Raw genomic sequence first — 26,818 nt, 5'->3', positions numbered from 1 at the left:
CCTAAGTGGGGTGGTGTCGCCCCTGAAGATAGGTTTGGCTGTTTCAGGAATGGGTTTCAGGGCCAAGCTGGGCTTGGGAGCCCAGGAAGACAGCTTGGCCTGTAGCCCCAGATCAGCCTGGTTTGCTGATGGGCAGCTTCCTATCCTGACCATGTATCCCTGTCGGTCAATGTCAGCTTCTGTGCTTCTGCACTGCTGGGTGAGTGTCTGTGCTGTCAACACCAAGCTAACTACATTTAAAAATCTCACCTTCAGGGAGTTTCCATTGTGGCTCAGGTTCGATCCCTGGCCTCGCTCAGTGGGTTAAGGATCCAGCATTGCTGTGAGCTGTGGTGTAGGTCACACACATGGCTTGGATCTGGCGTTGCTGTGGCTGTGACATAGGTCAGCAGCTGCAGCTCCAATTGGACACCTAGCCTGGGAACTTTCATATGCTGCAGACTAATCCTAAAAAAAAAAAAAAGACAAATAAAATAATTAATTAATTAATTAATTAAATTTTTTTTTCTCCTTTAGAGTTCTCGCTGTGGTGCAAGGGGATCAGCGATGCCAGGATGCAGGTTTGATCCCCGGCCTGGCATAGTGGGTTAAAGGATCCAGCATTGCCGCCACTGAGGTATAGTCCCAACTGTGGCTCAGATCTGGTCCTTGGCCTAGGAACTCCATATGCTGCTGGGCAGCCAAAAAAGAAAAACAAAAAACAAAAAACAAAAAAACTCGCATTCTTTTCTGGTTCTAATTGAATGGTTATCAAAGGCAGGTGTCCTGGAGCAATGCCCCCATTATCTTGTTTTGGTCCCAACCTGCCCAGCAGGTGTCTCTTGGAGACACACAGTCCTCTTCTCTGACTTTCAGGCAGGAGAGGCAGCTTAGGCTCCCCCAGGGAAATTCCAACAAGTAGGCAGGCAGGAGATACAGGATACAGAAGCAAACCCTGGAGTTTTTCACTGATTTTGGTCTAGACTCTTTTGGTTATTAAACAAACAAACAAAAAAAGAAATCTAAATCCAAGGAGTTTAATTCAGTTCAATCCCATGCTTGTTCATCAGTGAACAAAAGAGAGACCCCTGTCCCAGGAAGCCGAGACTTACACTGTAAGGATACTTAGTCAATGGTATGGTATGTCATGGAGTGATAGATGCTATGGAAGGAAGAGAAATTCGAGGCAGGGAAGTGGCATCTGGAATGCTGGGGGTGGGGACAGGCTGCAGAACTGATTGTGGTGATTTCTGGAGAGGAGGTGACCTCATCCTTCTACTCCGCCCTCTTGTCTCCAATGTGGAACTGACTAAGGTCATCAGGGTGGGCCACGTGCAGAAGGTGAGATTTGAGCAAAGATTTGCCGATGAGGTGTCACCCTGTGGATGCCTGGGGGAAGAGAGTTCCAGGGAGAGACATCCCCAGAGCAGAAGATCCGGAAAAGTGACAGTGTCTGGCATGCTGAGGACTAGCGAGGAGGGCACTGTGACCGGGCTGACTGAGGGAGGGAGGGGAGGACGGAGTTAAAGAGTTCAGAGTGAACCCGATGGACACCAAATGGGACAGGGCGATGGGCCATTGTCCAAACTGTGGCTTTCACTTCGAGTGAGATGGGGGCCACTGTGGAGTTTGGAGCAGAGGAGGGATGGGATTTGACTGGTGTTCTGTTGAAGTGAATAAGGAAACTCCTAGACTTCTAAGCCTGGGTGAGTTAGAGACTGGGGCCTCATTGTATCCTTGAGGAATACAGTCCCCTCCATGTGGGGAGGGGGAAGGCTGCACACGGCTTCATGCCAACACCACGCCAGGGCCCAGTCTTGGAGCCTAGAGGAATTTCTCTATCAGTGTCAGAATATAAACTATTGGGGAAGGTCTCTGATTGGCTCTGCTTGGACCAATTGCAGTGCCCAGATACCAGGAACATTGTGATAGGCTGGTCTGGGTCACATGGCTGCTCCTACTGAGAAGATGGAGTTGTCTGATTGGCTGCCCCACCAGGATCACAGGCAAGAGGGGTGGCAGGGAACAGAAAGGAAGAATGAGATTTCCCAGAAGAAGGTGGAGGGCGGAGGAGAGCTGGCTGACAAAAACAACAGTCCTTCCCTGAACTGCTCATCCCACGGAGAGCCCAGGGGTCCCTCTGCCCCCGGAGGAGCTGCAGAGCCATCAGGAGGCAGTCATTAATCTACGTTTTCCGCTCCCATAGACCACATACCACGTTTTGCAAACATTGCTTCTCTGAGGAGGGCTGATGCCGCTGTGATAACACAACACAAATCCGACCCGAAAGGTCACTTCAGGGACAGTCTCTTTTTCATCACCACGTGTTTCCCCATCCTTGGCTGGAGAAAGCCCAGCAGTATTCATCGAGGTCAGGAACCAGTGGCCGAGGTGGGGCCACTTCCTCCTCTTTCTAAGCCTCCTCTGAAGTCACAGACAATTAAACAGCGTAAAGACCAGGGACGCTGAGCCTCAGGAAATGCCATGGAGAGTGAGCTGGAAGAAGGCTCAGAAACAGCAGCTGCTCTCTGCTCAGAGTTATAGAGTTGGGACCGGCGAACTCTTGTGCGTTTTTTTTTCTTCACACAGTAAAGTAACACAGTTTGTACATCTCAGCGAACTTTGGTGTATATACCCACCTCTGTAACTACTCCCAGGGTGTAGATATAAAACACTGCCAGGAGTTCCCTGGTGGCCTAGTGGGTTCAGGATCTAGCACTGTCACTGCTGTGGCTCAGGTCACTGCTGTGGTGTGGGTTCAATCCCTGACCCAGAAACTTCTGTTTGCCATGGGCGTGGCCAAAAACAAAAGCAAAATTAAAAAAAAAAACAAAACTGTCCCAACACCCAGGAGGCCTTCTCCTGGGGTGGACACAGGACCTTCTCTTGCCCTCATTTTTGTGCAGGCACCACTCTATGTTCCAGGGGGCCTGGGATCAGGCCCACATCGAGCACACCTATCCCCTGCCAGTTCCCCCACCCCCTGCAGGGCCAGGGCACCAATCCCATTTTACAGGCAAAGACCATTGTAACTGGAGCTCAGAGAGAAGTAACACCACCATCACCACCGCCGCCGAAAACAAGGGCAGCTTCCACTGACCGAGGGAGGCTTTAGGGAAATTGTTGGCCAGAGATCAGAGAAGGGTCTGCTGTCTTCGCCGGGCCCTGGCTCAGCCAGTTCATTGCAGCAGATGATGAGGGAGGTTCCCACCACGAAGTCACACACTCTGGTCAGAAGGCTTCCCTGCAAAGTCCCTCTTCTTTTTAGCTGCAGGTAACGGTAGATAATCCTCCGCTCTTTGCCTGCACTAGTTTCCCCAGCTTCTCCTGGTGAGGTTTCTTTCCTTTTTTTTTTTTTTTCTTCTTCTCTTTCTCTTCCTCCCCCCCCCATCCCCCTTCTCCTCCTCCTCCGGCTCCTTTCTCTTTTCAAGGCCGCACAGGCAGCACATGGAAGTTCCCAGGCTAGGGGGCGAATCCAAGCTGCAGCTTCTGGGCTACACCACAGCCACAGCCACGCCAGATCTGAGCTGCATCTGCGACCGCAGCTTGCAGCAACGTGGGCTCCTTAATCCCCTCAGCGAGGCCAGGGATCAAACCCGCATCCTCAAGGATACTGGTCTACTGGTTCTGAACCGACTGAGCTGCAACAGTATCTGCCTGGTGAACTTCCTTCCTTCCTTCCCTTCTCTTTCTCTCTCTCTTTCTTTCTCTTCTCTTCCCTTCCTTCCTTCTTTCTTTCTTTCGCTTTTTAGGGCTGCAAAGTGGCATATGGAATTTCCCAGGCTAGGTAGGGGTCGAATCCGAGCTGTGTCTGTGACCGACACCACACCTCACGGTAACACCGGTCCTTAACCCACTGAGCAAGCCCAGGGATCGAACCGGAATCCTCATGGATACCACTCAGGTTCTTAACCTGCGGAGCAACAATGGGAACGCCCTGGTGAGTTTTCCATCTTGCCATTTTAGAAGACCAAGCAGGGCAGAGCACGTCCCCTCGTCTCCAAGGAAGGATGGACAAAACGGTCCCCTTTCTACTGTCTCTGGTCCATGATTCTGGAGGTGGTGCCGAGACCCCCGCCCCCTAGGTGCGCTTTTTGATGAGAAAGACAGCCACCTCCAGGGGTTCCCCCGAGCTGGGGGCAGGAGAGGCGGGTGACTTCTGTTCTTAGACAGCAGTACGAGCAAGGAGCAAAAGAGCACAGTCCCTCCCGATGTACTGTCAGAGATAAAACATGTTGCAGGATCTCCAATGTTTTCTATGTCTGCCCTTGACCGTGACCTACCATTTATCTCATGGGGCTGGATGACCATCTGGTAGCCCAGTGCTCCAGAAGCACGGGTGTTGGTTTACGAACACATCCTTTGTACAGATAAAGGAAGGCTTGGCACACACAAACAGACAAGAAGCTACCCCCCCACATCTCCCTCCCACCTCCAGTCCACTGCCTCTTGCAGCAAGGGCAGGGGTTTCCAAGTCTCCCTCCTGGCAAGCCTGCTGGGTAGACAGACATCATTTATTCCCATTTTTTCCCCCTTTATTTCTTCTTTCTTTTCTTTCTCTTTTTTCTTTTTCTTCTTCTTCTTCTTCTTCCTTTTTTTTTAGGACAGAAACAGCCACGGCAGCACAGGATCTGAGCCGCATCTGCAACCTATCACAGATCACGGTAACGCCAGATCGAACCCACATCCTCACGGATACTAATCGGATTTGTAACTTACTGAGCCACAGTGGGAATTCCAATGATTCCCATTTTCAGGAGGAGGAAATTGAGGCTCAGTGGCTCCTACTGATGGAGGGCTGACTACATATCAGAAGCTTAAAATTAGACACGATGCCTCTTAGTTCCCACCACCGCTGTGGGGAGTGTCTGACTATCAGCTTTGTTTTACAGTCAAAGAAATGGGTTCAGAAAGAGACACTGCTTGCCCAAAGCCACACAGGTGCCACAGGGGGCTGGCTCCAGGATTCGATGCCAGGTTCATCTGGTTCCAGAGCTCATAGCCAGTGTCTTTGCCCTCTGGTTGGGCCCTCCCTCAGTCTCTGGTGCTTTGGGGCCCAGAGCAGACTGTAAGCAGGTAGGGCAGGGGGTCCCGAGAGGAAAAGAAACAGAGGAAGCTCTTTGACATGAGAAGTCATTTTAGGAGAGTTTCTGTCGTGGCTCAGCGGTAAGGAAACTGACTAGCATCCATGAGGATGTGGGTTCGATTCCTGGCCTCGATCAGTGGGTTAAGGATCCGGTGTTGCTGTGAGCTGTGATGTAGACCAGCAGCTGCAGCTCAGATTCGACCCCTAGTCTGGGAATTTCCATAGGCCCCCTAAAAAGACCAAAAAAAGAAAGAGAGAGAAGCTATTTTAGGCCTAAACCGTATTGTGATTTAAGCCTGGCCATGGTGCTGGTCCTTGGGAAGGTCTCAGTAATAACGATCCGAAGGGAAGAAAAGAACAAGCTGTTATCAGGCAAGAGACGTAACCACAGCAAAGATAATAAATTAGTTGCAAAGACTCCCAGTTCTGTTTCCGAGGTGAAGACTGGCTGGAAGCACTGTCCTCAGCCGTTTTGCAGAATTTAAACCCCCTCAACCACCGGATCAACTGGAACTGAAGGGAGAATGTTACCGTTTTTTGACCCTTGTGACTTCAGTCAACCAAAGCTTGGCCTCTGCCCATCTTTGCCCCAATTTTATGCGGAATTCTCCTCTGCTCAAGCCCCTCCATGAATAAGCATGTACCCTTAGCTTAAAACTCCCCCAGTTTAGGAGTTCCCATTGTGGTTCAGTGGTTAAGAAATCTGACTAGGAATCATGAGGTTGCGGGTTCGGTCCCTGCCCTTGCTCAGTGGGTTAATGATCTGGCGTTGCCGTGAGCTGTGGTGTAGGTCGCAGACGAGGCTCATATCTTGTGTTGCTGTGGCTGTGGTGTAGGCCGGTGGCTACAGCTCCGATTAGACCCCTAGCCTGGGAACCTCCGTATGCCGCGGGTGCGGCCCTAGAAAAAACAAAAACAACACCACCACCACCAAAAAACTTCCCCAATTTAAACAAAGAGAACTTGTGTATCTGTCTATCTATCTATGTAGGACTGGGTCGTTTTACTATATGGCAGAAATTGGCACAACTTTGTAACTTAATCACACTTTTTTTTTCTTTTTTGGGGGGCTACACCCAAGGCATGTGGAAGTTCCCAGGCTAGGGATTTAATCAGAGCTGTAGCCACCTGCCTACACCACAGCCACAGCCATGCCAGATCCGAGCCGCGTCTGCGAACTACACCACAGCTCATGTCAACGCCGGGTCCTCACTGCACTGAGCAAGGCCAGGGATCGAACCCGCATCCTCGTGGATATTAGTCAGGTTGGTTAACCGCTGAGCCATGAAGGGAACTCTTCAACTATGCTTTAATTAAAACAAACAACAACAAAAAAACTTTCCCAATTTTGCTCTTCGGGAAGGCACTGCTTGGGGAAAGATTGCCAGTGTTCTCCTTACTTGCTCCAAGTAGAAAATCCTTCCTTCTCCCCATCTTTGGCTAGATGTGTCTTTTAGCTCAACACCTACCAAGAGGTGAGCCCAGTTTGGGGCTAATAAGATTGACACTGCTGTCCCTCCGCTCCACTTCTCCAGGGAGCCCGCGGTAAAGCAAGCAGTTTCGGCAAAACTAAACAGACCAGATCCTTGCCTTTCCCGAGGTCCCTCCCCAGAGCTGGGGAAGGAGGCTAAGGGGTGGGGAGGACACGGCAGGGAGAGGTTTTTTGGCTTTTGTTTTTTTTCTTCCAGCCATGCCTGTGGAAGTTCTGGGCCAGGGGTTGAACCCACATCACAGCAGCAACCCAAGCCACTGTAGTGACAATGCCGGACGCTTAACCCACGGAGCCACAAGGGAACTCCAGGGTGAGGATTTTGAAGCAAGGGATTTAAAGGGATCACAAATTGCTGCTGCTTTCTACTCATGAGCTGATAGATCTTTGGGGAAATTCCTGTAAGGAACAAACAGGCTGTCTGCCTGGGAGTCTCCTGGGAACATGAAACGATACCAAGAAGGGCAGTGGAAGAGTGTGCTAGTTTCCTACGCTGATGTAACAAATGACCACAGATTTAGGGGCTTAAAACAACCCACGTCTGTTATCTCACAGTTCTGGGGCATCGGTTTTGGTGAGCTAATGTCAAGGCATCCACAAAGCTGGCTCCTTCTGGAAGCTCTCCAGAAGGGAGAATTTGTCTCCTTGTCTTGCCCAGCTCCTCACAGCCACCTCTTTGCTTCATCTCCCTTCATCTTCAAGGCTAGTAATGTAACATCTTCCCTCCTCTCTGGCCTCTGCTTCCTCTGCAGCTGGGACCTACGTATGCCGCAGTTGTGGCAATGCCAGATCCTTAATCCACTGTGCCAGGCCAGCCAGGATGGATCCTGCATCCCAGTGCTCCAGAGACACCACTGATCCAGTTGTGCCACAGCAGGAACTCCTGACTTCTGCTCCTGTCTTCACCTAGGGGGAGCAGAGGCACCTGCATTCACCCCTAGAGTCCATCTGCTGCTGTATTCAGCTTGTTTTCCAGGCGAGGGGAACTGTCTCTTGGGAATACCTTCTCAGGTGGATGTTTCTGATTCGGGTGAATTCACACGGATCACCCAGGATAATCTCCCCATGTCCTATCCTCACTTAGTCCTACGGCCAAGTCCCTCTGCCATGTACAGTAGCATATTCACAGGCTCTGGGGATTGGCATGTGGGCATCTTTGGGGGGAGGGGTGCTATTCAGCAAAATCGCATTAATGTAGCTATGGCTGTGGTTCAGGTGTCCAGGCTGAATGTGGGGGCAGATAGCTTGGGTCTCACGTCCACCACCTGCCCTGACCCTCAGGGAAGTGGGCACAGACGGGTGAATCTGCCACGTGGGGAGGCCCTGCCAGGTGCCTGGCTTTGTGGCATCTCCCAGAAGTCAGGCACAGCCATACACCCCCACTTTACAGACGAAGAAAGAGATTAGAACGTGTTTAAGAACTTTCCAGGGAGGGGTTATTCGAGGCCAGGGTTGGGATCGGGATGCCCAAGGACTCTCTTCCAGCATCTGGGGGCCGAAGCGGCTGCCGCCTCGGGGGGAGTGGGCGGGTGCAGCCGCCCTCAGCTCTCCCCGCCCCTCCCTGCGCTCGGAGACTTAGCCACGCGCCCGCGCTGGCCTCCGCTGTCTTCCCCAGAGCTGCTGCCCCTGCTCTCCTCGCCGAGATGCCACCCCCCAGCCTGGAGATGGTGAGCGGCCAGGTTCTCCCGGCCTTCCTGCTCTGCAGCACGCTGCTGGTCATCAAGATGTACGTAGTGGCCATCATCACGGGCCAAGTGAGGCTTCGGAAGAAGGTACGTGCCGCCCCGGGGACACCCCAGCCCCGCGCGCGCGCGCTCACGTCTCCGGCCAGGAAGGTGGGGGACGGGACACTTGGCCAAGATGCTTCCGGAGTCTGAGTGAGCCTGGCTCGGAACCAGCTGCCTCTCCCGGTCCTTGGGGATGGCTCCTTTGGGGCCCTTGGTTTCAGCCCGGCCCGCACCTCCTTGTCCTCTGTTTTAAGAGTTTTTACTCACTTGCTCTGCCACCAGGTAAGCTCCCCGCACAGCGAGATCCACGAGGCCCGCTGAGCTCTGCCAGCTTTTCAGAGAGAAAAAGTTCCCCGGGGGTGGCGTGAGGCAGCGTTCAGCCTGGCTCCGACCTGGCGGTTTCCCGCACAGGAGATCTGATGTTTGGGTGGGAACCAGACAAATCCGGGCGGGGAAACATTTAAGTGGAAATTCCCAACTCGCCGCCGGCAAGGTCGCTTACGAACCCACCGCAGCCTCCAGAGGCCGGGTCTCAGCCAGGGCCCCCCTGGAGTTCTCCGGGAGCAGTTTCCCCCACCCATCCGACAAGCCGAGTCCCGGAGCCAAAACAACAATAAAGAGGCCAACATCTGAGCCTGGGGGAGCGGGTGGGTGGGAGGACCGGTTCCAGCGGCTGCTAGCGCGGGGAAACTACCGGCCAAGCTCGCCCGCCGCCCGCCGCCCGCCGTCCTGCTAGACGCAGAGATGCCCCGGGGTACCGCTGAGTATCCCTCCCACCCCCACCCCCGCCCCGCCCAGGTATTTGAGAGAGGAATTGTTTCCCACTGTGCCCCTTTGTCCAGTTCAAGGGCAAGGCGAGGCTGGTTCGAACGACGTGTTGGGGGTGCACACTGGGGAGCGGGGATCTTGCTCTGAACCGGGCTCAGCAGGTACAGGCAGAACTGAAGGCAGGAAGGCTCCCCAGGTGGAAGAACTCCCGAAGCGCGGGGTGGGGGTGGGGGTGTGTGGATCGTCCTGACTCCTCCCTGTCTTGGTCCCTCCTGGGATGTGGGATACACACACGGAGCAGGGGCAGCTGCATTCACCCCTTGAGTCCTTCCATAGAAGGGGTGGAGGAGGGGCCCTATTCAGCCTGTTTTCCAGGTGAGGAACCTGGGCTCAGAGAGGAGAGGTCTCCTGGGAAGGCTGCACAACCCAGTTCAAACCCGGTGGAGCCCACACCCTGCCATGGGGTGGGGGGGTGTTGGTTCTCTCCAGGTCCGTGCAGGGGCCAGAGCTTTCCTGTTAATGTGGACTAGGGAAGGAAGAGGCAAGCCTGTTGGGGGTCTTTCTGCCTGGTCAGGAGGGAGCAGGGGAAGGAAACCTGCCTTTGGGCTGAACCCCGGTTCCCCCTACCCTTGTGAATTTCCCTCTCCTTTCTGCTGGCTGCATTCAGTCAGCCAGGGAGGGGCTGGGGAGCTGCGTGCTGGGAGGCGGCTGAGGCTGGTTCTGGCTCCTGCACCCCCCAGCCTTGATGACCAGGGGCAAGTCCGAGAGCTTGATTTGCTCACTTGTCAATGGAGGATGGTCACGATCGTGCCTGGAGAATTCAGCGCTTGGCCCAGAGCACGTGCCTCCTCCCCTCTCTCTGTGCCCAAGTTAGTCTTTGTTATTTATTAACAGTCGGAACGTGAACAGCCACAGATCTCCTGGTGGGAGTGTATCCCGAGGCAGCTAGAGGCAGCGCTCCAAACTTCCAATGCCAGGGCTTTTCTGTCTACACTGCCGCCTCCTGGCTAGACTGACTGGTATTCACATTGTCTTCAGGGGTGAGCAACCAGGCGAACCCTGTGAATGCCCAAGACAGCTGCCTCCCCCACCCCCATATACCAAGACCCTTTGAAGGGTGTCACAGGCGCACGATCTCTGTGCAGGGTCATCAGGATTGGGGACTCTGTGACTTAAGGGCCGGCAGAGGAATTCTGGGCGTGGGGGATTCCAAGCATGAGTGACATCGGGCACAGGCTGCTGCACTCATTCACCTCCGGGGTGAGGCAGGGCCAGACCCACCAGGCAGGACAGACCAGCCCCTGGGGACAGATGTCACAAGGGCTCATGAATCAGAAGCAGCAGGACCTGCCTTGGATAAGCAGTTTAGAAACTGCGGAGATTCAGATTTGCTTGGGGTTGGTGGAGCTGGCTTGCTGCATATGCCCAGAGGGAACGAGGGAACTGAGCCATGGGTGCAGGCCTTTGAAGACCAGAGTGTGTGACCTTAAGTCTTGACTTTGCTCTGACAATTCATTGAGCCCCCTCCTGACACCAGGTGTTGTGCTGGGGTCTCCAGTTCTCTCCCTTGTTCTCATGGTAGACGAGCTCTGTTTGGTCTGGAGTTCACAGATGAGGAAGCGGAGACCTAGGGAAGTTCAGAAACCTGCAGTTAGCCCGAGAGGAGCTGGGTTTCTTATCAGGGCCTGTGAAAACCCTCTCATTGCTTTGAGTTCAAAGTCTACGTTTTTAGAGTCCCTCCAGGAAGTCTGCTGACCTCTGCAGCTTCATCTGGGAACTCTGCCCCTTGCTATCTTTGCTCCAGCCTTGCTGGTTTTTCATTCTTCATACATGCTCCTCTGACCCCAGGACCTTTGCACATGCTGTTACTTATGCCTTGAGTGCTGTGGCTATAACCCTCCGTTCTTCTGGTTCATGTGGCTGCATCTTTTAAGCTTCAGCTTTAACGTCACTGCCTCAGAGATGCCTTCGTGATCCCCAGACTTGGTCAGGTCTCCTGTGAACATTCTCGAAGCTAACCCTGTCTGTTCTTAACTGCTCACCACCTGGTCCTCCCTCACTGCACTGTGAGCTTCACAAGAGCAAGGAGAGGAGGGCCTTTTTCTTAGTCTTTTCAGGCTGCTACAGAGCAAAATACCAGAGACTGGCTCGCTTTTCTAAACAACAGAGAATTATTTCTCATAGTTCTGGAGGCTGGGACGTCCAAGATCCAGGCACCAGGCAGATGCAGTGTCTGCTGAGGGCCCACTTCCTGGTTTATAGATGACCTTCCTCCTGTGTCCTCACTTGGCAAAGGGGCGAGGGAGCTCCCTGGGATCTCTTATACGTGAATACGCGTGTCATTCAAGAGAGCTCCACCCTTATGACCTAATCACCTCCCCAAAGCCCCGCCTCCTAATACCATCACACTGGGGTGAGGTTTCAACATGGAAACTTGCGGGGAAATGGACATTTAGTCCATAGCAGTGCTGTTCCCGGGAGCCCCCGGCACACAGCACACAGTAGGAGTTCAGGGATGCTGGAGAATGGACATCCATGGGCCTGCACCCACCACAGACCTAGTGGATCCAGCGGTCCAGGTCGTGACTAGTAACTCTCAGCTGATATATTCCAGGCTTTTGCCAACCCCGAGGATGCTCAGAGACACGGAGGCCTCCAGTACTGCCGGAGCGACCCAGACGTGGAACGCTGCCTTAGGTAAGTACCGCAAGCCCTGGTCAGGCCCTGCTTCTGGGGCTTGGAGGGTAGCCCAGGGGCCAGGGTCTTCTGCCTTCAGATCCTCTTAGACTGTTTTAATTTATTCATTGATTTAATTTCTCATTAATCGAAGAAGAGTAACACACGCTCAAGGCTCCAGAGGACCACGTTAGAAAAGGATATGCTGTAAATGCTACTCTGCAGCACTGGGACATAGGTTCGATCCCTGGCCTGGCACAGTGGGTTACAAGGTCTGGCGCTGCTGCAACTGTGGCTCAGATCTCTGATCCCTGGTCCGGGAACTCCATACGCCTCAGGGCAGCCAAAAAAAAAAGGTGATTCTTGGAGTTGCCTGGTGGTCTAGTGGGTTAAGGATCTGGCATTGTCACTGCTGTGGTGTGGGCTTGGTCCCTGGCCTAGGAGCTTCCGCGGGCTGGGGGCGTGGCCAAAAAAATATGGCTGCTTAAAAATTCCATCAGAGACTAAATGTTAATTTCCCGGAACCAGTGTCAATGGTGGGGTTTTTGGAAGTTTCCTCTCCGCTGTTTTACACCAGTGGGCTGGAGGATCAGAAGGAGGCACTTCCCGGGGATGGGGCCATGGAGAGGGATGAGTAGGACAGGAGTGAGAGGGAGAAAAACCTTCACATAGTTCTTATCAGGTCCCATGAGTCACAGGCAGAAATGGGTGGGACGAGGCAGTGTAAATAATAAGAGATTCTTGTATTAAAAAAAAAAAAAAAAAGTCTGTAGAGTTTTTTCCTTGTGTTTTCTTTGGCCATTGAAAAACACAGGTACTTGTGGTTTTTAAAAATTACAGAAATGTGGAGGAGTTCCCGTCGTGGCGCGGGGGCGGAAACGAATCCAACTAGGAACCATAAGGTTGTGGGTTTGATCTCTGGCCTCGATCAGTGGGTTAAGGATCCAGTGTTGCTGTGAGCTGTGGTGTAGGTCGCAGACATGGCTTGGATCTGGCATTGCTGCCGCTGTGGTATAGGCCGGCAGCTGTAGCTCCAATTTGACCCCTAGCGTGGGAACCTCAGTATGCTGTGGGAGTGGCCCTAAAAAGCAAAAAAAAAAAAAAAAAAAGTAATGTAGAAAGTGAGATTCTTTGGTATTTTACCCTTTCCAATATGCCCACACTATATAGTCCTTCATATGAGGTCTGTCCAACCATCCACCCATCCAACATTTAATGAGCACGTACTTTGTGCAAGGTATGTCGTGAGCACTGGTTGTACCTTCATGAGCAAAACTCTCATCCATACACGAATCCATACCGGTGACTCTCATGCCACCTGATTGGCACGAGTCTCCTGGGCAGTGGAGAAAGGCGTGATGAGTAGCAGAGGCAGGTAGCACAGACCAGCCCAGAGCAGGGGTGTTTGGCTTCTCCCAGCGTTGAGAGTTCTGTATAGCAAAGCTTGCTTGCGGCACAGGGGTGGTCACATAGGTTCCCGAACACTTAATTTTTTTTTTAACTGGCTGTAATATCATGCCAGGGAGAGACCACACCCCGTGTGGTGCCAAGACGTTTCCACCCACACAATGCCATTTTTATTTCTGTACAAAATGACCCATCGTCTCCAGTACTGAAGTGCAAATGGCTGAAATTCAATTCAGCACCTTTTTTTTTTTTTTTTGCTTTTTAGGGGTGCACCTGCAACATATGGAGGTTCCCTAGGGGTTCAATCAGAGCTACAGCTGCTGGCCTGCAACTCAGGATCTAAGCCGCATCTATGACCTCCACCACAGTTCACTGCAACGCTGGATCTTTAACCCACTGAGTGAGGCCAGGGATCGAACCGGCGTCTTTATGGATACTAGTCAGGTTCATTTCCACTGCTCCACAACGGGAACTCCCTCGGCACTTTTTTTTTTTTTTTTTCTGTCTTTTGTCTTTTGTCTTTTTAGGGCCGCACCCGTGGCATACGGAGGTTCCCAGGCTGGGGGGTCTAATCGGAGCTGTTGCTGCCGGCCTATGCCACAGGCACAGTCACGCCACCACAGCTCACGGCAACACCGGATCCTTAACCCACTGAGCGAGGCCAGGGATCGAACCCCCAACCTCATGGTTCCTAGTCGGATTCATTTCCGCTGCGCCACGACAGGAACTCTCCCTCAGCACTTTTTGATCACCTCTTATCTAGTGATGTTTTATATCCATTTGGTGAGTATTTATGGGGAAACTCCCATGTACCAGTATTTACTGAAACTACCATGTCAGCGCTGGGGCTTTCATATAACGTCATGCAACCTCGAGGGCGCAGGGCCCAGAGCATCATACATCCTGCCATCCGCTACCCGAGAGCTGGCTGGAACCTGATGGGAAAGGCCCTGGCAGCAGGAGCAACTTAAATATTAGGCCAGAGTTTGTAGTACAGCCAGGGCTGCCTTCTGCACAAACAGGAAAACACTTCAGTGTCAGTTCTCGGAGCATAAATCTGCCTTGCAGCTGAGCATCTGCTGCAGCCCAAACATAAGCCCAGCTCTGGGAGAAGTCGGGGACCAGGTCTCAAGGAAAATGATGGGACCCAGGCACCTCCTTTTCCAGGTGCCTAGCCAAGGCTCCCAGCAGTGGGTATTTTGGTGAAATTCTGAGTTTATGTGAACGTAACTGCAGTGTGTGTGTGTGTGTGTGTGTGTGTGTGTGTGTGGAGGGGGGGTCCTCCCAGTGGCCCCAAGGAAGGAAGACAAGCACTTGACCCAAGGTTTGGAATATTTCAGATTATTGGGCTGTGTAGACTTAATCTGAGTGAACTGGTTTGTCGGGAGGTTGAGTTTCAAAATCTCAGCCCTAGACGTCCCTTAGACACTCTCCAACACATTCTTTTTTTATTTTTTATTTTATTTTTTTTAATTTCTTTCTTTTTTTTGTCTTTTTGCCTTTTCTAGGGCCACTCCCGCGGCATATGGAGATTCCCAGGCTAGGAGTCGAATCGGAGCTGTAGCCACCGGCCTACACCAGAGTCACAGCAATGTGGGATCCGAGCTGCATCTGCGACCTACACCACAGCTCATGGCAACGCCGGATCCTTAACCCACTGAGCAAGGCCAGGGATCGAACCTGCAACCTCATGGTTCCTAGTTGGATTTGTTAACCACTGCGCCACAACGGGAGCACCCCTTTTTTATTTTTTATTTTTTGGCTTTATTTTTCATTTAAGTTTATTTTTTGGCTGAACCTGGGGCATGCAGGAGTTCCCCAGGCCAAGGATGGAACCAGCCACATGAGCCACATCAGTAACAATGCTGGATCCTTAACATACTGAGCTACCAGAGAATTCCAACACATTCATTTTGTGAATGGTGAACAGGGGCCCATCGCGGGAGAGAGGCTTGCCCAAGGCCAAGGGTCTCACAGAGCTGCTAGACTCGCACACTCCCTCTCCTACACACCGTACAATTTTCTTTTTTAAAGGCTTTTTAGGGCCACACCCTCAGCATATGAAAGTTCCCAGGCTAGGGGTCAAATTGGAGCTTCAGCTGCCAGCCTACGTCACAGCCACAGCCACACCATGTCTGAGCCACATCTTTGACCTACACCACAGCTCATGGCAATGCTGGATCCTTAATCCACTGAGCGAGGCCAGGGATCAAACCCACATCCTCATGGATACTAGTAGGATTTGTTTCAGTTGTGTCATGATGGGAACTCCCAATTTTTTTTGGTGGGGGGAGGTGAGTCACACCCATGACATGTGGAATTTCCTGGGCCAGAATCAAACTTTCATCACACTGACCCGAGCCACTGCAGTGACAATGAGGGATCCTTAACCTGCTGTGCCCAAGGGAACTCTCCGAAAATGGGGGTTTTTTTGTTTGTTTTTTTTTTAGGCCACACCCACGGCATATGGAGGTTCCCAGGCTACGGGTTGAACCGGAGCTACAGCTGCTGGCCTACACCACAGCCACAGCAACATCAGAGCCAAGCCATGTCTGCGACCTACACCACAGCTCACGGCAACGCCGGATCCTTAACCCATTGAGCAAGGCCAGGGATTGAACCTGCAACCTCATGGTTCCTAGTCAAATTCGTTTCCACTGAGCCACAATGGGAACTCCCTGAAAATGTTTTTATAATTGGCCTGGGCATCTGAGGGTGGTTGGGAGTTTAGCAAAACTAAGGGGAAATCAGCTTTAGCAGTCCTGTCCAGGATAGGGCTGGTGATGGTGGGGACAAGGACAAAGACAGTGGCAGCTAAACTCAGTGCCAGACAGTGTCCTAAGCACTTTATAGGGGCATTCCCTGGTGGCCTAGTGGTTAAGGATCGGGCATTGTCACTGCTGTGGGTTGGGTTGCTGCTGTGACGAGAGTTTGATCCCTGGCCCAGGAACTTCCACATGCTGTCAGTGTGGGAAAAAAAAAAAAAAAAAAAAAAAAAAAAAAAGTCACTTTATAGGGACCAGTTCACTCTGAGAATGGCACTAGTATCTACAGGGGAAGAAGCAAGTTTGCCAAGGCCATGTGGCTCATGATGGCTACGCTGCCATTGAACCCAGGCCACCTGACATGGGCTCTCCTCTCCTTCTGCAAGGAAGTAATTTAACTCTATTTTGTGCCCACCTTTAAAACTAAGCAGCCTATAGAGCTCCCGCTGTGGTTCAGTGGGTTAGAACCCAACTAGTATCCATGAGGTTGCGGGTTTGATCCCTGACCTCGTTCAGTGGGTGAAGGATCCGGTGTTGCTGTGGCTGTAGTGTAAGCTGGTAACTGTAGCTCCGATTCCGACCCCTAGCCTGGGAACCTCCCTATGCCCTAAAAAGACAAAAACAAAACAAAACAACCTGAAAAAACTAAGCAGATTTTAACTTGGGTCAAACTTGGATTCAAGGGAATCACCTGTGGGGATGGGGAGGGGGCCGGGGAAGAGGAGAGCGCGGCCGGACTGTCGGGGGCTGTGCTGCCCGGAGGCCTGGGGGGAGCTCTTAGACTCTCTCCCAACTCCGGTCAGGTCACCTGATGCGGTAACGCACAGTGGGGTGTCGCAATGTCTGTGGATGGGGAGGGGCAGGCCTGATGCTGCAGGAGGCTGTGCAAGTCCAGTCTAGTGGCGATTTGCTTTGAGTGACTTTTGCCTTAAAAAAGTGGTTATTATGGGAATGACACGTTTTGCCCAAGTATCTCTCGGGTACGTGACTCTGTCCATGTCTCCAGGTGCGGATCCTGGAGGAGGGGCGTGAGCTTTCTTGCATCATCCCTGATTTCCCCCACGTCTCCCTGTCCTTGGCCCCACTGCGGCTTCGTGGGTACCACCGCCCCCCCCCCCCCACTGTGGTTTGAAAGGTACCAGAGGAAGGAGGGAGGCAGCCCAGACAGCCCGCGGGCTGAGCTGAGGGTCGGAGCTTTGGGGCTTTCTCAGCGCCCAGCCACCTCTGGCTGGTCACCTCGCGGATGACCCGAGTCCTCAAGTCGCAGTTTTAGAGCCAGGAAGGGGGGCTGCCCCCCCCTCCCCCGCCGCCCTGCTTCTCCTGACTTCTTTCCCTCACCTGTGCGCTGGGAGTGGGCCAAGGATCCTCTTAATCCTTTTCTAAAAACTGACTCACTCTGAAAATGCAAATACATCCTTTAAGGAGTCGTGCCTGCATGAATGGGTTTCAGTGCTCATTAGGCTTTTCCTGAGAATTTCCGAGAAATACAGAATATGACAAAAATACTCCCAGGTGGCACCATCTCATGAGTCACCTGTGGGAGGCAGCCCGCATTCTGGGACACAGTGGCTTGATGTCAAAGAGGTTTTCCGAGGTGTCTGTCTCAGCACATGCAGGGGGCTGTTGGTATACATGGCTCCATCCCCATGGGATGGGGTGATTTTATTTTATTTTATTTTATTTTACTTTATTTTATTTTATTTTACTTTATTTTATTTTATTTTATTTTATTTTACTTTACTTTATTTCATTTTACTTCATTTCATTTCATTTATTTTTTGGCCACACCCTGGGCCAGGGATCTCTGGGATGGGGCAATGGTCGAGGAAGCCTTGCTGCCTCTTCCCTGGTGACCCCCGAGTCAGGTGAGAGATTCATTCAGTCGAGGAACCAGGAGTTCCCGTTGGGGTACAGCAGGTTAAGAACCCGACTAGTGTTCATGAGAATGTGGGTTCGATCCCTGGCCTCGCTCAATGGGTTAAGGATCCGGCATCCCTGCAAGCTTGCCATGTAGATCTCGGACGCAGCTTGGATCCCGTGTTGCTGTGGCTGTGGCGTAGGCCAGCAGCTGCCCCTCTGATTCAACTCCTAGACTGGGAACTTCCATAGGCTGCAGGTGCAGCCCTAAATAAATAAATAAATAAATAAAAGCAAATGAGGAATTGGAGGGGTGGGTGTCAGGCCTCAGCCCCCACCCTCTGCCAACCTCATCGCTGCAGCCAGGGCCTAGCCAGGGCCTGCCTCCTGTGAGGACATCCGGTGGTATTTCCTGCAGCTGCTGAGACCTACCCTACCGCAGACTTTCTTTCTCTGGGGCTGCGTCCCAAGGCTGAGATTTGGGAGAAAAGGAGAAGGAAGACTCGTGTTGGCTCCAGGATATGGGGACAGAGACACCAACTGCTGTGACCTGAGTCTGACCTAAGAAAGACCCAGGCCCTGCTGGGTTTATGGGAGCTTTTTATGCTCAGATTGAATCCCAGACCCCTTATCCTGCTTCATGGGCCCCCTCTCCTTCTTAACCTGCCTCTCTCCCCCATGCACCACACTCCAGCTCACTTTTCTGAGCCTCACACAAACTATGCTCCTTCCTGCCCCAGGGCCTTTGCACATGCCCATTCTTCTCCCCGCATAGATGGCCCCTCATCATTCAGGCTTCAGCACAAATGTCTCTTTCCCTGACTACACCCACCCTAGCCAGGCTGCAGAGACCCCCACAACACACAGCCTCCCCCCTGCCCTGCCGGCCCAATTTCTCAGCATCTGCATAGCACGGCCCTTGCCTGAGGCTCTCCTTGCAAGTGGGAGGGAAGGAGGGCGGCTCTGCAGCAGGTCCCCACGGGGCCCGCTGTCTTGGGTCTGGCCCCTTGGTGCAGCATTGCTGAAAAACACTCCAGCTGGAAGACTCGGAGAAGGGGCTTCATTTCCAGCAGCGTCCCCATGCCTCACACATGTGGCCTGTCCTTGGGGAAGGTCATGGCCTGGGCACTGCGTTCCTGCTTATTTGTGCCTCCAACACATGCCATCTCTGGCTTCGGTCACTTGCTCACTCTCTAATTTATGGGACTCGACCTCCCCACCCTCCACAAAGGAAGCTGCCCATTAGGGAGAGTCATGGAAAATGTGAGCCAACTCTTAGCAGAAGGGGGTGAGTTTTCTTTGTTGGTCATTTTTTTTTTTTAATGGCAGGATTATACACAGCCCCCTCCCCCCATCAACCACACAGACTCACACATTTGATTATTTTAAACAAAGAAGCAGGAGAGCGTGGATGAAGCGGCTTCTCTGTAGTCCCACTGGGGAGGGCCCAGGAAGCTGCATTCTGAAGGGCAGCTTCAGAAAAGCCCCAGCCTGGCCTTCCTACTGTGGCTCAGCAGAAATGAACCCGCCTAGGATCCATGAGATTGTGGGTTCGATTCCTGGCCTCGCTCAGTGGGTTAAGGATCCAGCATTGTCATGAGCTGTAGTGTAGGTCACAGATGTGGCTCGGATCTGGCGTTGCGGTGGCTGTGGTGTAGACTGGCAGCTGCAGCTCCGATTCGACCCCTAGCCTGGGAACCTCCTATGCTGCATCTGCAGCCCTAAAAAGGAAAACAAAAAATTTAGAAAAAGGAAGAAGCCCAGCCTTGGTGGGAAGAATGTGGGCTGGACGCAGTCCTAGGCTCCAGCCCAGCTCACCCCACCCCACTGAGCCCCACTTTTCTCGCTCGGTGTCCAAGGCCAAAGTGAAGGATGGAGAGGCCGTGGCAGGGGCTGGGACCTGGCAAGCCCTGGGGCTTGGTACAAAAACCCAACCAGCAGCCTTTCGTGGCCTCTAGTCCATTAACTGGGATGCCCTTCCTGGGCTGCTCGCGGGTGCCGGCTTGGAGTCTCTGACCCTCCTGCCTCTGGAGGGGGCTGTCTCCCTGTCCTGGCGCGCTGGATGTGAGTCTGGCATCCCCGAGATGATTCTCGGGGGTGCCAGGCCTTTGGGGGCAGAGAGCCCTGGCTTCCGGGGTGGCCCGGCTGACTGCACCCCCTTGCCTCCCCAGGGCCCATCGGAATGACATGGAGACCATTTACCCCTTCCTGTTCCTGGGCCTCGTCTACTCCTTCCTGGGGCCTGACCCCTTCGTCGCCTGGATGCACTTCCTGATCTTCTTCCTGGGCCGCATGGTACACACCATAGCCTACCTGGGGAAGCTGCGGGCACCCACCCGCTCCCTGGCCTACACCCTGGCCCAGCTCCCCTGCGCCTCCATGGCCCTGCAGATCGTCTGGGAGGCAGCCCGCCACCTGTGACCAGCCACTGACGCCTCCTCGGCCACCAGACCACTGGCCACAAGCCAGTGAGATCATGGGCCTGGATTCCTGGCAACCTGGGATCCTGGGCTCAGTGGGCCTGTGTGTGTGCCCATGTGCCGCCCGGATTCCTGGGTGAAGGGGCTGATCGGTACTGTTAAGAGATTGGTACTTGTCACCATTGATCAAAAAAATCCTTCCATTTCAATAAGAGCATGAAAACCATCACTCCCTCCTCCGTCCTAAGACGGGGAAGCATGAGTGGAGACTCAATTCAGGTTCTGAGCCTAGTGACCCTCCGAATCCAGGGCTGTAATAAACCAGGACCTTTCAGATCCAGAGGTTGTGGTCCAGCTGGTCTAGAGGGGGAGCCTGAGCGTCTGTGTTTTTTAAAAGTGCCCCTGTGAGGAGTTCCCTCTGTGGCTCAGCGGGTTAAGAACCTGACAGAATGTCCTTGAGGATTCAGGTGCCATTTTTGGCCCTGCCCAGTGGGTTAAGGATCTGGCGTTGCCATGGCTGTGGCATAGGTCGCAGGTGTGGCTCATATTGGACCTTTGGCCCAGGAACTTCCAAATGCTGCAGGTGTGACCATAACAAATTTGAAAATAAAATAAAAATAAGGAGTTCCCGTCGTGGCTCAGTGGTTAATGAATCCGACTAGAAACCATGAGGTTGTGGGTTTGATCCCCGGCCTCACTCAGTGGGTTAAGGATCCGGCGTTGCCATGAGCTGTGGTGTAGGTCGCAGACGCGGCTCGGATCCTGCATTGCTGTGCCTGTGGCATAGGCTGACAGCTGCAGCTCTGATTAGACCCCTAGCCTGGGAACCTCCATATGCCACAGGTGCAGCCCTAGAAAATACAAAATCAATCAATCAAGTTAAATAGAAATAAAAATCTTCCCCCGTGAGCCCCTGTGATGACAAGGCCTGGGAGCCTCTGCCTAAGATGGACAGGGTGTGGGTTTCTCTGCTGGTGGGAATTTAGTGAAGCGGGGGTGGGGCTGTGCTCCTTTGTGCCCTGTTGACACAGAATGTGGCCTTGTGGCCTGGCCGCATTCCTTGGCTGGGTCCTCCTCTCCTTGGCCCAGGTGCTGCTGGGAGCGGCCCAGGGTAAGGTCAGCCTTCTCTTCTTTAGCTGCTCCTACGGGCTGTCAGGCCAGGACAAGGGGCTTTGAAGGACCAGCCTCTAAAACGAATATTCTGGCTCCTTCGGCATTTGCAAGGTTTGAAAGCCACAAGTGTGCACCCCTGCAGGGCATCGTGTGTTTCTGGACTCTTGTTCCAAGACATGTGTGGCTTTAATCATTAACGGAGTGTCTGACCAGCTCCACCCCTTGGCTGCTGGTTCCTGGCGGCCACCACTGCCCAGGCTGGCCGAGGCTCCAGCTCGCTCGCTGGACACTTCACTGGCTGTGTGTCTGGAGCCAAACTGACAGCACAGTTTCTGGCAAACACACAGACACACCCTAACTGGGGTGTTAAGTCACGCAGAAGGCAAGCAGGCTGCATAGACATCAGCTCCATTTTTACAGATGAGGAAACTGAGGCTCAGGAGGTGAACTCCCTCAAGGGCAGGATCAGCTCAGAAGGTGGCCTGTCCAGTTCCCCCAACCTGCTCTAACCACTGTGCACACCTGCCTCACTTTCCCCAACCCCCCTGGATGTGACCCCCCTCCCACTGCCCTGAATCCCCTGAACTTCTGCCCAGGAGAGAATGATGGGCAGAATGGGGAGCCAGGAGAGTGGGGTCCTCAACTGGGGGGGACTCAGGGGACCCTGGGCTCGGCTAGAAATCGGCATTAGCAGCGATCCAGCTGAGCTGGGAACGGGGCGTGTGCAACACTGCCCCCTGGTGGTGAGATGAGCCTTCCTTCTGGAGTTGCAGCTGCGCATCTGGAACTGGAAGAGCCTGATCCTGTATTCAGTGCCCATCTGAAGCATCTGGGCGCCGGGTTTACAATTCTTTTCCCACTTCATCCCCCCACCCTTTTTTTTGGCCACGCCTGTGGCGTGCAGAAGTTCCTGGGATCGAACCTGCACCACAACAGAGACCCAGGTCACAGCAGTGACGATGCTAGCTAGGCTGGCTTCCACTTGCTTCTTAAATGCTTCCCAGGAAGGAGGTATTTCCGCTTTTTGGATGAGGAAAGTCAGGCTCAGAAGGGCGCAGTGATTTGTCCCACGTCCTGAGCTGGGATGCGTTGGGACAGAGGGGCAGATCCAGCATGTGTGATTGTTATGTTAGCATTTTTCCTCCCGTGGAAAGAGGGACTGAGAAGGCAAAGTGCCCAGCTCATCTCCTGGTGAGGAGAGCAGCTGGTACCCACGGGGACCCTGTGGCCCTGGGGTGGATGAAGGAGGTGGCCCCTCGGAGCTGCAGAGACAGCAGACCCAGGTGTTCTGGCTCCCGTGTGGATCCCCTTGGATGCTGAGCCCCAACAGTATGTGGGGGGGGACAGCAGGACATCAGACAGTGACAACACCAGTGCTCCCTGCCCTGAGGAGGAGGGGTGATGGGAGCACAGAGACGGCCTCCAGACCTCATGGAGGAGGGCTTCCTGGGGGAGGTGGCCACTTACCTGCCATGGGGGGGAAGTCAGGCTAGCTTTTTGGGGGTGCCCCATCAAGCTGAAGGAAATTGAGGTGCAAAGACCAGCAGCGCTCAGATCCCTGGGGTCTTGAGGCTGGACGTGGAAGGTAGGTGTGTGGGGGGAAGGGTGAGGGTGGAGGGGAGACGGGGGCTGGGGGTGTGGAGGGGAATGAGGCGAAAGGGGTGAGCAGCAGCTGGGCCCATTAGAGGCTCCGGGGCCTTGGTGGGGAGTTCGGATCCAGGGTGAGAATGAGCAGGTGCAGGATCGGTGCAGCGGGGTCTGTGTCCTAAGAGGATCTGATCGTTCCCGTTGTGGCTCAGTGGTGAGGAGCCCAACTGGTATCCATGAGGATGCGGGTTCGATCCCCGGCCTCGCTCAGTGGGTTAAGGATCCGGCGTTGCCGTGAGCTGTGGTGTAGGCTGCACATGTGGCTCGGAGTTGTTGGTGGATGGCTGTGACTGTGCTGGCAGCTGCAGCTCCAATTTCACCCATAGCCTGGGAACTTAAATATGTCATGAGTAAAAGTAAAAAAAAAAAAAAAAAAAGGGAAAAATAACGAAAAACTAAAAGGATCTCAGAGGAGGCCCTAAAAAGTGAAACAAAACAAAACAAAAAACTAAAGAGGACCTCAGAGGAGCCTGTGTGGTGAGCAGCAGGCGGGGTTGACAGCCAGGCAGAGGCCCTTGCTCCCCGAGTAGCACAGATGGTACAAGGATGTGGGAGGGGGGTCCCCCAGACCCTGCCTGTTGATCTGGCCAAAAGTGTTTGCACTCAGCCCCACTCACCCATCACCAGGCCACCCTGGGCACCAGCTTGAGTTGACAGCAGGCACCTGCGAATTCCCCCGACTCCCCTTCTCTGCACGCCCACCCGACCCAGGCTTGCGCCCCCTCTCAGGCTGCCTCCTCCTCCTGACCCGGGACTGGGGACACAGTGTGAGGAGCAGTGGGGGGCAAAGGGGGGGTGCTCCAGAACCATAGCCCTGGGAGCAGGCTGGGACTTTGGGGCCCAGCCCAGGCCTGGGAAGCCAGAAGTGCCCCTGGTAGGGGCCTGGTGTCTGGGGGCATTTTCTGGGCTCTGAGTGCACAGGAAAGGCTGGGGCCAGGCTGGGGGTGTCACGAGACCCCAGGGCCAGGCTGCTGGACTGTGAGTTGGGGCCCTTTCCCCAAAATGCTGCTGGTTTGGTCTAAAACTATAGAGCTTTTCAGCCCCACCCCAGTACACACATGTTCTCAGGAGACAGCCCGAGACAGGTGACAGCCGGTGCCCCATCCACCTGGCCTCTCCTCGCCCATGAGAGCTCCTCCAGGAAGCTCATTGAATGGGCTTCTTGGCTCCAGGCTTCCAAGAGCTTCCCTGGTGTGCGAGGGACATGGAGAGGGCGGGGGGTGTGGGCAAACAGAGAGGCCTGGTTTTCAGTCCTGGAGACAGAACCTGGGGACCCCCTGGGAAGGCAAAGCCTGATTCCCACAGAATTAAGGGCTCTGGGGGCTTACTCACACGTGATGGTCAATATCAAAGGTTTGGAGACTCCAGAAAAGCTCAAAAAAGAAAATGAAAACTTGGAGTTCCCAGTGTGGCTCAGCATGTTAAGGACTGAACATAGTGTCTGTGAGGATGCAGGTTCGATCCCTGGCCTCGCTCAGTGGGTTAAGGATCCGGTGTTGCCGTGAGCTGCGGTGTAGGTCACAGATGAAGCTCGGATCTGGTGTTGCTGTGGCTGTGGTGTAGAGCGGCGGCTACAGCTCCGATTGGACCCCTAGCCTGGGAACCTCCATCTGCAGCAGGTGCAGCCCTAAAAACAAAAACAAAAACCCTTCCTGCACTCTCGCCATGCAGTGTGTCCTGGTCACACTTTGGCTCATTGCAGCAGCCTCACAACAGGACTCCTCAGCCCCCTTGGTCCACTCCCACCCAGGGCCGGAGACTCCTGTTTGCCAAGCCCGGCGGTGGCTGCTCCCCACTCAGAGGAGTCTGGGAAGGCCCCAAACCACCACCCTTACCTTCTTCATTGTCCATCTCACCCTCTAGAACATGCGTTCTGGGGGACAAGGATTGGGGCCTGGACTGTTCCCTGCCATGCCCTTGTCCCCAGGTCTTAGAAGAGGATCTGGCTTCTAGGGCGTTTCTATTAAGTGAATGAATGATGCATAAAAGGACTGTGTGTGTGTGTGTGTGTGTGTGTGTGTGTGTGTGTACACATAGTGTAGAGACAGAATTCAGAACTGTTTTTTATCCAGGGTGCAATCCCACAACCAAAAATGTCGCAGAAATTATGACCGCATTGTAAATCAACTACACTTCAAGAAAAATTTTAAAAATGAAAGAAATATTGATAGAAAGTGTTTGGGGGGCGGGGGTTCCCTTCTGGTTCAGCGGGTTAAGCATCTGGCATTGTCACTGCTGTGGCTCTGGTTACAGCTGTGACTCGGCTTCGAGCCCTGGCCTGGGACTTTCTGCATGCCGAGGGCACTGCCAAAAAACAAACAAAAGAAAAAGATTAAAAAAAAAAAAAAAAGTGTTCTGGGCACTGGGGAAGCATCCCTGTGTCACACATGTGGGTGGCATCTGTGCTCCGGGGCTCACAGCCTCGCAGCCACACCTTGGACCAGCCCTTTTGTCATCGTTTGAGATTTTCCTTAATAATACATGTGCACTTCCTCCCAGGGCTTCTGCTGGTCACCACCATGAATTTTAACAGCTCCCCCTGGAAACCCTCATCATTTATTTAATGTGCCCTTATCGTTGGATACTTAATTTTCTGGGCTGCATCGGCACAAGCCATGCTCTCACGGGCACCTTTCTCCAGAAATCTCCGTGCAGGTCCCTTGCTTTAAGGTGTGTTACTAGACGTGAACTGATTGGGCCAAAAGGCATGCCTGTTTTTAAGGCTTGTGATGTATATTGTCCTCTGAAAAGATGGTTCCCGTTTGGGTAGGATTCTAAAAAGGGTTTTGTCAATTTTTAGTATCCAAGTAGGGAAATCGACAAGCGTAGCGATGAAGATTGGAGGCCGCCCCCAATCACACGTCCCTGAGAAAACCACTGTTCATGCTGCGGTTTATGACGTTCCAGATTTTTAAGCTATGCATATTAAACATATGCAAATTACATGCAATATGCATCATGTGTATGGATCTATGCATATTCGGTGTATATTTGTACTCTAAAAAATACATATATCTGTCTCCCAGAGACAGACTGTGAGGAAAGTCAAGTTTTTTCACCTCTACTCCCTGGGGATTCTGCCACCAAGACCACCCACCAGGCAGTGGTTGCTTCCCTGGGTATCTGCGCCCACCAAGAGGAGCGGAGTAGCTGCACTTTTTAAAGTTTGAATTATGAAAATAGGAGGGCTTTTCTTTCCATTTTCCAAATATAAAATTACAACTTTGAATTATCCTTTTTCAAACTCCACACATTTCCCCAGACATGCTGAGGCATCGGCTGACTGTCTAGAATTTAACTTGCTTTTAAGAGTTCCCTGGTGGGGAGTTCCCGCTGTGGCTCAGCGGAAACGAATCCGACTAATATCCATGAGGATGCAGGTTCGATCCCTGGCCTCGCTCAATGGGTTGGGGCTCCTTGACTGCAGTCAGTGAGACCCTGAGCAGAGAACCCAGTTAAGCCGAGCCTGGATTCCTGACCTATACAAATTCTAAGATCGTAAGTGGGTGTTGTCTTCAGCTGCTGCATTCTGGCAACTTGTTACCCAGCATTGATAATGACTGCAGCTGGACATGGAACAGGCAAGTCCACTTGGGCTTGGTCTCCCTGTGCCGGTCGCACCCAAAGAACCCCCAGACCCACAACAGAGGAGACTTGCAGTTTTTGCTCAAATTATCTTCTGTCTTATCACCTTCCAGCCCATTGTACACAAGCTGACAGATTAATTGCCCTAAAACACAGCCTCAAGCATGCCCCTCTCCTGCCTAACGCCTCCTGGGGCTCCCCAGAGTTCTCACAACCAAGTCCCATCACCCAAGCCAGTTGTTTGAGGTCCAGCCCTGCTCTCCCTGTCCAGCCTCAAACCCCTTTGTCCCCTATTCCAG

The 26,818-nt window shown here is 53.1% G+C and overlaps 1 protein-coding gene across 2 annotated transcripts; it reads left to right on the top strand.

Moving 5' to 3' along the window:
- Nucleotides 1–8,106: 8,106 nt before the first annotated feature.
- Nucleotides 8,107–20,798, top strand: PTGES (prostaglandin E synthase). 2 transcript variants are annotated; one of them, NM_001038631.1, is made up of 3 exons: nucleotides 8,107–8,326; nucleotides 11,664–11,746; nucleotides 19,926–20,797. In NM_001038631.1, exons 1-3 carry the CDS (start codon nucleotides 8,198–8,200, stop codon nucleotides 20,173–20,175), a joined length of 462 nt encoding a protein of 153 aa, NP_001033720.1. In that variant the 5' UTR covers nucleotides 8,107–8,197; the 3' UTR covers nucleotides 20,176–20,797. The 2 variants fall into 2 exon arrangements, with proteins under 2 accessions (NP_001033720.1, XP_084867884.1); XM_085011758.1 differs by lacking the exon at nucleotides 8,107–8,326 and adding an exon at nucleotides 8,401–8,563 and having other exon boundaries at nucleotides 19,926–20,798.
- The last annotated feature ends 6,020 nt before the right edge of the window (nucleotides 20,799–26,818 follow it).

Source organism: Sus scrofa, chromosome 1, assembly GCF_054392235.1.
Source record: "Sus scrofa isolate SSC_HxYL_T2T_F1_AM1 chromosome 1, Sscrofa_HxYL_maternal_Yorkshire_Landrace_v2.0, whole genome shotgun sequence".
In the NCBI taxonomy this organism is placed as follows: Eukaryota; Metazoa; Chordata; class Mammalia; order Artiodactyla; family Suidae; genus Sus; species Sus scrofa.
Note: the sequence above shows the minus strand (reverse complement) of the source record. Positions and strands in the feature narration are given on the sequence as shown.